General features: G+C 37.1%; 1 protein-coding gene across 1 annotated transcript; it reads right to left on the bottom strand.

The window, feature by feature from the left end:
- Positions 1-3,248: 3,248 nt before the first annotated feature.
- Positions 3,249-4,274, bottom strand: LOC132601711 (uncharacterized mitochondrial protein AtMg00810-like). Its single transcript, XM_060314780.1, has one exon. It carries the CDS (start codon positions 4,272-4,274, stop codon positions 3,249-3,251), a length of 1,026 nt encoding a protein of 341 aa, XP_060170763.1.
- Between the last annotated feature and the right edge of the window lie 9,624 nt (positions 4,275-13,898).

Here is a 13,898-nt window from a genome sequence, read left to right as displayed (position 1 = left end):
TTCTTCTCCATCATCTTGTATTCCAGGTACCTAATAAAGCCCTAAAAATGTGACTTATTTTCTCAAACTTATCAGTTTCAATTGCCATACTAATACTTTTCATACACGGTATTGTATTTCTCTTTTTATGCTCTACAATAATTACAATATATGAACCTTCCTTTGGCTTTACTTTTTCTTTTTCCTTTTTAATATTCATGTGTTCGAGTCTACCAAAGATTCATATGACTTATGACAATATTGGCTTTAGCATGATGGGATTGAAAATACAGTATGTCTTTGTAAAAGGGTCAAAATTACCCCTGAACTATCAGAAATGAATCACATATACCCTCCGTTTGCATTTGGTATCAAATATACCCTCGTCGTTACCAAAGGGGACCACTAATACCCCTCCACTTAACGGCTGACCATTACAGCTGATGTGGCAGTGCCACATGGAAAAAATTATCCACGTGGGCAACCATGTCAGCCTCTCTCCCTCTTCCTCTTTAGTTCAAGGGTATTTTTGACCCCTTTTTTTGTAGTTTTTAATGATTTTTTTTTTTTGTGGATTTTCTACACCACCACATACCCCTTCCACACCCCCACCCCCCAATTTTTTTTCTTAGTTTTATTTTTTTTCTGGATTTTCTACATCACCACATACCCCCACCCTACCACAGCCCCACCCCCCAAAAAAAACTTTTTTGTTTTTGAAGTTTTTAATTTTTTTCTAGATTTTCTACACCACCACATACCCACCCCCCCAACCCCTCCAAAAAAATTTAATTTTTAATCACGCTAACTTTCAATTTTTATAACTGTTTTTATAAAGGTAAATTAAATATGAAGTAGAAAATTCGGGAGGGGGTCGGGGGTGGGTGTAGAGAATCAAAAAAGAAAACTTTTCAAAACTTTTTTTGGAGGGGTGTCAGTCGTGGGGGGGGGGGGGGGGGGAGGTCGTGGGGTGAAAAATATAAACTTTTTTGATTCTACTTCATATTTAATTTACCTTTTATAAAAAAATTATAAAAATTGAAAGTTTGCGTGGTTAAAAATTAAAATTTTAGGAGCGGGTGGTGGGGTGTGGGAAGGGGGGGGGGGTCATGGGGGTGGGTGGTGTAAAAATCCCAAAAAAGTAACTTTTAAAACTTTTTTTAAGAATTTTTTTTGGGGGGGGGGGGGAGGGGCAGGGGAGGGGGTGTCCACTTGGGGGTGGGGGTGGGTATGTGGTGGTGTAGAAAATTCAGAAAAAAATTAAAAACTTCAAAAAAAAAAAAAAATTTTTTTTGGGGGGGCTGGGGGGGGGGGTACGTGGTGGGGTAGAAAATTAAAAAATAAATAAATTAGTGGGTGGGGGGTGTGTGGTGGTGTAGAAAATTCAGAAAAAAATTAAAAACTTTTTAAAAAAGGGCCAAAAATACCCCTAAACTAAAGAGGAAGAGGGAGAGAGGTTGACATGGCCTTCCATGTGAATATTTTTTTTCCATGTGGCACTGCCACGTCAGATTAAATGGTCAGTCGTTAAGTGGAGGGGTATTAGTGATCTCCTTTGATAACGGCGAGGGTATATTTGATACCAAATGCAAACGGAGGGTATATGTGATCCATTTCTGATAGTTCAGGGGTATTTTTGACCCTTTTCCGTTTAATATTTCATGCATAATTGTTATGTACAATTTTTAAGAGGTAAATATTTTTATCATATAAATGTATTTTATACATTCGAGTATGTATTTGTCTTTAAATTAAAGTACTAGGTATGTCACTGAAGTAGCATCAAATTTAGAAAATTTTCCAACTTCAAGTTGTTACTCTTTTGTATGTTTTAATTTCTATTTTATAGCTCAAAGAGAGTTCCAAAATATGTATACCATTTAAAATTTATCATTTGCGAAACTAAATATGTACCAAGTATTTTGGGGTAAACATGCAATGCACGTTCACAGAGACTAGTATATAATAAAGAGTTACATTTAAATAAAAGATTTGCTGGTGTGCTCCCCAATTACGAATAAGGAACTTGATATAAATATCTGAAATTTGGTTTAATCTATGTCATTGACAAAATTCTTGCAGAGTAACAGCATCCTTATTTATGAAAATCCAAAGAGAAATTGTAATTCCCTCCAGTCCTTACGTCGAGATATTCATTGAATCAATACTGCATGTTGAATAAATCATGTACAATCTAATGTTAAACCGCCCCAAGATCATGTTCGTACTTCCACGTACAAATAGCAAAGTACTCCAGGTATTTTCTTGGTTTACCTGGAAATCCTTTCAAAAACAGCCTCTCATACTTGTAGACACTAAGACATTAGAGCTTAACTTTTATACAACGATAGTGTAAAAGTATTTTATACACAGGACGTCTAAAACATAAATGGAAATAACTGTTCGTAATGAGTTGGATTAGTGTCGGTGTATATAAGTTAACTCTAAAATGTCAACACGTAACTACCATTTGCTTTATGTTATTTGTTGTCGCATAAGCATTAGTGCATTCTCTATGTCTCGTGTTTTTGTTTATATACATGTATTGTCTGCATTGAAAGGGTGTCCACAAAAGCAAAATTCTGATAAAGAATTTGCATTCAATACCAAGCTTTTCAACTGGCTACGCCGTGAATTAAAAGAAGTCATCAATTGTACTGGGACATCTGAGGAAATGGCCTCCATTTGGTATTCCTGGTTGAAATCCACGTCCCTAGTTTACCAAGTGACTAATTTCATGTTCAAATGGAAATAAAAAGCTTAGATCGAAGAGTCAAGGTGAAGTACTATTCTTGTTTCCCCAGATTCTGAAATGGGATTCTGAGGAATCCATTGCTTCTTCCTAACATCCTTGTTCTTGGACTTGCTAGCACACACAACCCATCCATTCATTTTAATCAGAGGCGAAGCCCGAATCTCCAACACCTACTTTTATGTCATCAACCGTACTTGTTTCAGAGATAGCCCAAATCTTGCTGCTTTGCTGAGAGAAGCCCAAATCCATTCCTTTCGGTTCTGCCCAGAAAAACTCTCTTCCTCAATGGATAGATTGAATTACTTACACTAACCAGACCAGCATCTTCACTTCTACTATTGTCTTTTGCAGTACCATGTGAAACAATGTATATTTCTTGATGAATAAATTTACAAATACAATGATATATATAGTGTACATGTAGATGAAAAGATAAGATTAAAACTCTAAGTATAGTTATCCTCTTAAGTACAATAATAATCCAAAATAATTTGAATAACAAAGTTATCAGTTATCACTCCCCCTCAAGCGATGCACGATCTGGAAGAATGCAGAGCTTGTTGCGCAAGAACAACAGTCGTGGTGAAGGAAGTGCCTTGGTCAATAAATCAGCAAGTTGATCTTGACTAGGGACATATTGAACTCGGAGAACGCTTGTGGCAACTTTTTCCCGAACAAAATGAATATCGATCTCAACATGCTTGGTACGAGCGTGCTGAATAGGATTTTGTGCCAGATAAATACTGCTAATATTGTCACAAAATATTGTAGAAGGTGAAGAAGGAGAAACATGAAGTTCCTGTAGAAGGGAGTGTAACCATGTTATTTCAGCAGTCGCATGAGCAACTGCTCTATATTCAGCTTCGGTACTTGATCGAGAAACAACATTTTGTTTCTTAGAAGACCAAGAAATAAGATTTGGGCCAAGAAAAATACAGTAGGCTGAAGTAGATCGACGAGTGGCAGGGCAACCAGCCCAATCCGCATCACTGTAACATTGTAAATTGTCAATAGAACCACCAGGAATAAATAAGCCATGATCCAGAGAACCTTGCAAATATCGCAAAATTCTTTTGACGACAGTATAATGAATGTCTAAGGGTGAATGCATAAATTGAGACACTTGATTAACAGCAAAGGCAATGTCCGGACGGGTGAAGGTTAAGTACTGGAGACCACCAACAAGGCTTCTATAAAGAGTCGGATCATAAAAGGGAGGAGAATCTTCCAAATGAAGTAGGGACTTAGGAGAAAGAGGAGTAGAAACTGGTTTGGAAGACAACAAATTTGCACGAGTGAGAAGGTCTTTTACATACTTGGACTGACAAAGAAAATAACCCCCATTGCGAGCAACTATAGAAACACCAAGAAAATAATTAACAGTTCCTAAGTCATTCATTGAAAATTCAGATTTAAGAGTCTGAATTAGAGACTCGAGTAAAGAATTAGAAGAGGCAGTGAGGAGAATATCATCAACATAGAGAAGAAGAATAGCAATGTCTGAATTATGTTTGTAAATGAAAAGAGAAGGATCAAACATACTATTTTGAAATCCATTACTTAGAATAAAGGAAGTGAACCGATGAAACCATGCTCTGGGAGCTTGCTTTAAGCCATAAAGAGCTTTGTTCAACCGACAAATGTCACACCCCAATCCTGATAGGGCATGATGGGCACCCGACCCTTACTTAGAGTCGAGCGAACCCACTGTTTCTCGTTATACTCATAATCTCACTGGACTTTCAGGTCATGGATTGAAATGCATAATGGAAGCTTTTCGAAAACATTCTTTTCATCTTTCTCGAATCAAATAAAATTTGTAATCATATGAATCTGTAAAGTAATGCATAATGATACATCGACTTAAATAGCCGCTTACAAGACTGACATACTGTATACATGACTTTGTCTGCAAAGTCTCTAACATAAATCAATATACCGTAACATAGATACTCTGACTTGGCAACACTCCGGAAAGAAATGGAGCTCGCCAATCCAACTGGAACGTCTTCTAGCAATATCCTCTACTCATCTGTATACACCTTCGTGGCATGAAACGCAGCGCCCACAAGAAAGGGCGTCAGTACGAATAATGTACTGAGCATGTAAGGCATGAGTAACAACATAACATAGATATGAAAAGTAACAAGGAATAAGAAAGATACCATGTACATTTGGATGCCTCGTAAGGCGGATGTCATGCATGCTTAGCCTTTTAAAAAAACATTTCAATACGTATACATAGTAACATGCCCGGCCATTAAGGCGCGGTGTCATATATATAATATCATGCCCGGCCATTAAGGCTCGGTGTTATCATCATTAGCCTGCGTCCAGGCCTCCCGCGTCCGGGGCAATATCATAACATGCCCACTGCAGTGGTGTGCACATCTACGTGCCTGCCCGGCCGACTATAGCGCGGCGCGGTGTGAGAAAATACATACATATATATATATATAAAGCATGCATGAGAGCCAAGTAAAAGCTATGAGTACATCAGAGTGACGTAAGGTCGGTAACCTCCGATTATATTATGGAATAACCATCGTCGCTTTGTCTCACCTTGAAGGAACAATTATTATAAGGTGAGACCAACAACAATGAATAAAATTAAGAAAGGTCAAAAGATAGCTCAATATTCTCCTATCGTCATTGAAATCATAAACTTGGAACCTTTGAACATAAAATCGTTCTCATCATAGTCATCATAATAATGTAAAGCTCATGTATATGGAAATCTCTTATGAATAAACTCATCTCATAAAAGCATTGATCTCATAACTTGAGACTTTTAGCCATAACATCATCATCATCATAGAAAATATCCTCATTTTTGACATCATCATTATCATCATAAAAACATGCTCATCGCTGTTATCATAAGAGCTCACAGAATCATAAATCTCTGGTTTAGGTAATACGAACATTTTGGAAAACATTCATGAATTATTAGGAAGGGGTTATGCCTTGGAATCATGAAAATCTAGCTTTTGGAAATAAGGAGGCTGTGAACACATTTATGGAGTTATAATCATAGGAGTCATGCCTTGAACGAAAGGGACGAGCCTTAACATACCTGAAGGATAATTTCTCAACTTCCAACTTACTTCCTGTCTCGCAATTCACTGAAGATTATTCGTAGCCTCGTAATCTACATATATAACCATTCATAATATCATTAGGATCATCGTCATACACTCGTCTCAAAACTTTAATTAAAATCCCTTTTAGATTCTGTCGAAATTTGGGCAGCATTTCCCCTGTTTATATGCCTCGCCCGAAATTCCAATTCAATAACCAACAACATCAACAACAATACCAATAGTAGTAATATCATTTCCAACACCATCATATGCCATAAAACAACCCACACACTGTTTTTCAAATTTCTCAACCAACCAACTTATGATACGACCATTTAATAACTTTATTTTTCGTAAAAAAGCCGAAATTAATGCCAACAACATCGATAACAACATGTTCAACATACTACAAGATAAATACATATATTTTCATCCAAAAATCCCCTTCAAATCTCATTTCATAATTCAACAACATCAACACAACAATTATAACTTTATTTTTGTAAATATTCCTTTAATCTAAGTCGATAAAGAGAGAGATTTGAAGATTCATACCTTGTTTTTATGAAAGTAGCAAAATCTTCAACATTTTCTTGTTCCCAGGCTCCTCTAACTCCAAACGAAATTATATTCGTGACTATGCGTTGCCCGGACTTCGATTAGTACTTCGTAGCTTGAAATTTCATTCAAAATCCTCAATTTTATGCGGGATTTAAGCCCCTTTTGGCTGCTGAATTCTCTGGAAATTTTGAGAGGTTTTGATGAAATAAAAGGGGATTTTAATCCATAGTGGTAGATTCGGGGGCACTGTAGCTACAGTACTGTAGCAGTACTGTGCAGCCCTGTTTCTGCGTCGACAGTTCAGTTTGTAATGTCTATAATTCTCTATTCCGAGGTCCTATCAACGAGCGTTTGTTGTATTATAAACTAGACTCGACGAAATTCATCTTAGGATTTTGAAACGCCTTAAAACTCCTAATATGCTAGGAGATATGCCCCTCCAAAGTTGACTAAAAATCTTTCCAGCATTTCTCAAATTTTCGTCGAACTTATTTTCTTCAATTTGCTCAATCTCAAAATATTCCGAAACTCTCCATACATGATATTTATCACTTATTATACTAATAATGGCCATGTTCTCGTGTTTCAAAATACTCTTTTCCGATTACGACTTACGAGATCGTAATTCACCCCTTTTCTTCGTCGTTACGTACTTTCCATGGCTTGTGCCTTTCAAAACATCATGGGACGTCTCTGACGCTCCATTACTACGGTAAGGTACATGTCATACTCATGCTCTGAAAACGCGGGGTATAACAACAAACATGATGAGGAAATTGTGGATGAACAAAGCCAGTATGTTGCTTCATATATACCAGTTCCTTAAGATTGCCATGTAAAAAGGCGTTCTTAACATCTAATTGATGAACAGGCCATTTCTTAGATGCAGCAAGGGCGAGAATAGTGCGAATAGTGACTGGTTTCACCACAGGACTAAATGTTTGATCATAGTCCAGTACTTGTTGTTGTTTGTAGCCTTGGGCTACAAAATGAGCTTTAAAATGCTTCGGAGAACCATCAGATTTTTGTTTAATGCGGTATACCCAACGACAACCAATAATATTGGCGTGAGAGGGAGGTGGTACTAAGTCCCATGTGCGATTAGCCATGAGAGCATTGTATTCATCGGCCATAGCATGCCTCCAATGAGGACACTTAGAAGCTTGAGTAAAAGATGAAGGTTCAGATGGAATTGTAGAGGAATGAGAAAGCAGAGAAGGAAGGACTCGAGGCTTAAGAGATCCTGTTTGCTTACGGGTAATCATGTGATATGTTTTAGAATCAGAAGATAAGTTTGGAATTTTAGTTTGAGAAATAGGAGAGCAATGTGAGATATGAGTATTAGGAGGTAAAGAATTGTTCTGGCTAACATTTGGAGAGGAGTCACGTTGCAACATGAATTGATGAGATGTAGTTGGTTTAGGAAGGGATTGTCCAAGTGGCAATGTATTTTGATTGCAAGGGGAAATCTGATGATTATTTTGAAATTGTACAGGAGGTTGAGATAAGGCTTGAGGTGAAGAAGAATTAGGAGGTAAATTAGGAGCCAACTGCTGCATAAATTGTGGTGTGTGATCAGATATAATAGGAGAATTTTCAGCATTAATGGGAGATAATAATTGTGCAGGTCTTTGAAAATTCCTATCCCGAGAATTAGGAGAAACAGTTGAAGATAAAGGAGGATAAATATCAATTGAAGAGGGAAGTTTAAAGAGGGTAGAAGAGCTAGATTCTGATGAAGTTGATGGAAGAAGATAAGGATAAGGAAAGAAATTCTCGTTGAACCTAACATGTCTAGAGATATACACTTTGTTAGTTGTAGGATCAAGACATCTATATCCTTTGTAGTTATCGGGATAACCAAGAAAGATACAATGTTTGGAACGAGGACTCAACTTGTGAGAGGAATATTCACGTAAATTGGGATAACATGAACAACCAAAAACACGTAAGTGATAGTAGGTAGGAACCTTAGCAAAAAGAGCTTCAAACGGCGTCTTAAAATGAAGTTTAGATGACGGGAGAATATTTAAAAGATGGACATCAGTGTGTAGGGCTTCAACCCAAAATTGAGAGGGAAGAGAGGCTTGAAATAATAATGAACGGACCATATTTAAAATAGTGCGATGCATTCGTTCAGCTTTCCCATTTTGTTGGTGAGTGTGAGGACAATAAATGCGAAGCAAAACGCCATTATCATTAAGAAATGAACGAAAAGTCTGAAGCTTAACAAACTCGGCAGCCCCATCACATTGAAAAGATTTTAATTTTGTAGAAAATTGGGTCAATATATATGCATAAAATTGCTTGAACATAGAAAAAGTATTAGATTTCCGCTTTAGAGGAAATACCCAAGAAAACTTTGTGAAATCATCATGGAATAAAATATAATACCGAAAACCAGTAAAAGAAGGAATAGGAGAAGTCCAAATATCACTATGAATTAATTGAAATGGAGATGAAGAAACAGAGCGAGAAGCCATAAATGACAACCTCTGGTGCTTGCCAAGTTGACAAGCATCACATAAATTGTCCAAACTTTTGAATGAAGAACAAGGTAACTTATTGACCCTAACTAAACTAGCTAAAACAACAGAGCTTGGATGTCCTAGACGACGATGCCAAAGGTTTGGCGAGACACGAGCAGCAGCAAGAGCGGAGTAAGTTGAAGAAGAATCACCAAGACGAGAAGAAATTGCATAAAGCGGTCCAAGACTATTGCACCGAAGTAGAAGTCTCTTCGTCATGAGGTCCTTAATAGAAAAATCAAAAGGATCAAAATCCATTGAAAAATTGTTATCCGTAACAAATTTACGGACACTTAATAAATTAGTGGAAAGACGTGGAACAATTAAAATATCTCTAAGAGAAAAACGATAATTAGAAGTAAAAAGAGTACCATGTCTGGTGTAGGAGATAGGGAGTTGAGTACCATTACCCACAACTACACGATCTGAGCCATTATATGGAGCAACAGAGGATAAATTGGATGTATTTGGAGTCATATGAGAAGAGGCTCCAGTATCCACGTACCAAGAGGCATCACCAGATGAGGGAAAAGAGTAATTTGAACTAATATCTGAGACAAAGGCCTTAGAATGTATAGATGGGAAATCACGAGCAGTATGATTCGGTTGATAGCAAAGTTGGCAATATAGAGTAGCATTAGTAGGTTGAAGGGGAAAGTAAGAAGCGGGATAGGAAATGGGGGGAGGACCTAGGATGGAAGGAAGACGAGGACGAGGGGTGAACTGTTGAGGCACGCCATTAAAGGATTTGGTATTGCCTTGAGTCTGGCGTCCACGACCACGCCCACCATTTGAATGGCGACCACCATTTTTTTGTCGACCACGTCCACGACCATAGGAGGAAGAAGATTGTTGCTTGGAAACAAAAGCAGTGGTAACATTATCTGTAGAAGAACTAGAGAAACTGCTCAATTGAGATTCATGGAGAAATAGAAGGGAGCGTGCCTCAACAAAGGAAGGAAGAGGAACATGAGTGGAGATAGAGGTGCTCACAGACATATATTTAGGAGGTAAGCCAGAGAGTATTTGGAGGACAAGGTCGGGTTCAGAGATAGGATTTCCAATGGAAGTTAAGGCATCAGCTATGGACTTTAGACGATGGACATATTCATTAATGGAAAAACTACCTTTCTTAAGATTATGAAATTGGACTTTGAGTTGAAGTGTTCGAGAACTGACTTGATCACGGAATAAGCGCTCAATTTGAAGCCATGCATCTTTAGAAGTGAGAGAGCGATTTGGCTTGATTATCGCTTGAAGAATTTCTTGAGAAATAGTTGCCTGAATCCATGAAAGGACAATGGAGTCCAGTTGAATCCATTGCTGGAAGGAAGGGTTAGGGATGGAGGTACCATCATCACGCAAAATAGTAGACTCGGGACAAGGGAAACTCCCATCAATAAAGCCATAAACACCATGACCTTTGAAAACGGGTAGAAAAAGTTCTCTCCACAACATATAGTTTGTATAATCAAGAATAGTAGGAACAAGATTTTTAATGTTAGAGACGGAAATAGCAGATGGAGAGGATGGAAGAAGGGAGGACACATCAGTCGTGGAGGCTGGTGAAGAATGAACTGATTGGGTAGAGGAAGTGGAAGCCGTGAGGGCGGGTGAAGAATGGACTAATTGAGTAGAGGAAGTGGAAGACATGATTCAACTGTAGAGAGTAAACCTAGACATCCGATACCATGAAACAATGTATATTTCTTGATGAATAAATTTACAGATACAATGATATATAGAGTGTACATGTAGATGAAAAGATAAGATTAAAACTCTAAGTATAGTTATCCTCTTAAGTACAATAATAATCCAAAATAATTTGAATAACAAAGTTATCAATTATCACCATGGACAGTAGCTTTCTCTTTCCCAACCTACAGCTCAGGAATATATTCATTAAATGAGTAAGAATAAAGTTGATGAAGACTATATAGACATTCCATACACATTCGTCCAATAGAATCACCAGCACATGAAGGAAGTAGATGCAGAAAAATGATCTTACAGATGCCAGTTCAATGGAGATTTCCTCTTTCTGCCAGTCTGATACAAAACATATGTAAAGAAATTAGAAGCCAAATAGGGGCGCACGTCTCCTCAACTTGAAGTCGTTCAAAAAGAAATCAGTTAAGCCTTTATGATCTAGGACCAACCTTATTTGAAGACTGCAGTCTCTCCTGGTTTATTTGCTCCTGCAGTAGTGCAGGTAGCTTTCCTGAACTTTTCATAATTCCTCCTGCTATAGGAGATATTATTTGCTAGTCAGTCTCCGTGGTTCTTTTATTTGTATCACCAAGCATCTATTCGACGCCAGCAGAATAAAAAGCAAGTATAGCTCATATTTTGTCACTCGATCTGTTGATTGCTGGAATATACATTTTTATTGATGCAAAAGTTCAAGCTACTCACAACAGATGGCCATCCTTTATGAGATGCTCGTTGGAGAGATCTGTTGTTCCCTGCAGGTACAATACAAAAAGAAGATCAAAAGGAAATTTAAAATTTTAAAAAGAAAGATAAGGATTTGGGTACATTGTACAATCTATCAACAACTAAGCCTCAATTCCGAGCTACTTGGATACATTGTACAATCTATCATTAAGAAGTATTTGAAATGTCTTCTATGTGATCACTTCAAGAACTTCTCATGGATTATTCTGAAGAGAACATGCAATGGAGAGCACTCATCACAATGATTATTTTGCTGAACTAAGTCTTGAAGATTGTCTATTTATTTCATACTTCCATGTTAGTTTGCCTAGTGTCTTTTGCTGTTACAACTTCCAATTGATAATGAATTGAACTTCAAAATGAAAATGGAACTAGAACTAACAACAACAGTAATTAAAGCTTAGTCAGCAAGTTAATCGAAATTAACTGCACATACAAAGTATCATCTACAAAAACCAAAAGATAGAAAGATGTGAAGGGAAAGTGCATTGTAGCAGAGTTCTATTTTAAGAACTTTACTGAATGCCTTTGCCGCATACTTGTGTTGGTGGATCTTATTCCTAAGCTGCCATATGGTCATCCTTTTCTTTCTTCAATAGGGAAGTGTGTCATAGATAATCTTAGTTGTAAGGATTTTACTGACGGCAATCGTTCACTAGCCATTGGCGTAATCACCAAGGGAATGGGAGCCAACGATAGATATCACGGGTAGTTTGATCAAGCTGGGCTCAGTTGTTCGTCCTTGAGCTCAGCTTAAGTATGATAAAGTTGAGTCCAAACTCAAGCTCAAATATCAAACTGCCTTCAAATTGGAGTAGAGCTCAATTCGAATATATGTAGGCGAGTTCAAGCACGACTCTATATAGAAACAAGTGAATTAACAACCTTGAACTCCAGTTGAAGCTCAAACTAAACTCACACGCAGATACATATATAGTATAATGAATTTATATCTTAGAATCAGATAAGGAAATATTGATCATATTAATAAATGTATAGTGATTTTTGTTTGCTATAAGTGTAATACAAAGAAAACTCTCAGTAAACTTTATATTTATGATAAAATAATTATTTTCAAGAATATGAGTCAGCCTTAAGGATACACATGAGGTGGAAGGAAGGGTATTTCCAGACCAAACTAATGAGGAGAATGGGATCAGGGATTTAAGGGTAAAAAAAGGGGTCATTTTATTATTAGGGGCAGGGCGGGTTTAAAAAATTGGATGGGTTGTAATTTATGAATTAGAAACATGACAAATCATAATAGGCCAATTTGACCCAGATTCAGGTTGTTAGTTTGAGGGTATCCTTGAATCAAAAAAGAAAGTTGAGGATATTCTTAGACAAAAATGTAAGAGGAGGGTATTTGTGAGTCATTTTCATACATTAGGAGTATTTTTGGTCCTGTAACGATTAAGGTCTTAACGCATATCGTCTAGGTAATACTCTTATCAAGGTAGCATGACTCACCAATATATCATTCTAAATAACAGCTTACCATTTTATCATTCTGGAGCAACACCAGGTTCCTTAAACTAATTTATTAAAATAGTTACAGCACAACGTACACCTTGATTGAATCAATGTAAAGCTGGCTATTTAATATACTTCATTTTATAATATTATAGTAACTTCGAAGTTCATCGCTTAGCTTTAAGTATTGAACGTTTTAGTTGTAGAATATGAATGAGTGTGAAGGAATGAGAGCTAACCCAAGTCATAACTCATTTTCCCACTAAGAATGACTTAGTTCGGATACGCTTCAACTGATTCCTATTTTAAATCCTTTTATAAGAAAGGAACTATCTGTAGGAAGATTCTTCTTTGTCAGCTCTAAGCTCAAAATATTAACACACATAAGTTTGAAGAGTGAAGACCTTCTATTCTATGTGATTATCGATCTTGTGATAAAGATGATGGATCAAGCATATGTATATTTGCAAAAAATTTGGAAAATTAACCCGCAAAACTTTCAACCTGCCCCGTTTGAGTTAAGGATTAACCCGCCCATTATCTCCTTAAAACTGTTGTTTCCTTACCAAAGCATAGAGGAGCAGCAAAAAGTACCTCTGCCATATCATTCATGAGTATAAAACTACCTCCTGCATTTCCTTGGTAAACACAAACAAGCAGCTTTAAAATTTAATGTATTGGCCACTTCCAGACCACACGAAAAGATGTGATTGGAGCAGTATAAGCTTGTTGAAACTCTTTAATACATCTATCACCTTTGCTTGCAAATTTTAACCGACAGGAAAGAAATTGAACAGAAGTTCCATAACTGGTGCAACTTGAATTATGGAAAGTAACACTCGTCGTGTCCAGCAACTGATGCAAATTAATCAAAAGAACCTCCACACAGAAGCTACTAGCCTCCCTTCTACAACAATAACACAATAAAACCAAGTGGCCTAAAATTGCCCAAATAGTCCCACCAAAAGCTTGATGATCCATCCTTCACTTGCCAATACTAAATATGTCATTTCATCTCATTTTTTGAACTCACCAGTGCTTTCTAGATATGAGAATTACCTT

This window comes from Lycium barbarum, chromosome 7 (genome assembly GCF_019175385.1).
Source record: "Lycium barbarum isolate Lr01 chromosome 7, ASM1917538v2, whole genome shotgun sequence".
Lineage (NCBI taxonomy): Eukaryota > Viridiplantae > Streptophyta > Magnoliopsida > Solanales > Solanaceae > Lycium > Lycium barbarum.
The sequence above is the reverse complement of the archived record's forward strand: the minus strand, read 5'-3'. Positions and strand labels throughout refer to the sequence as shown.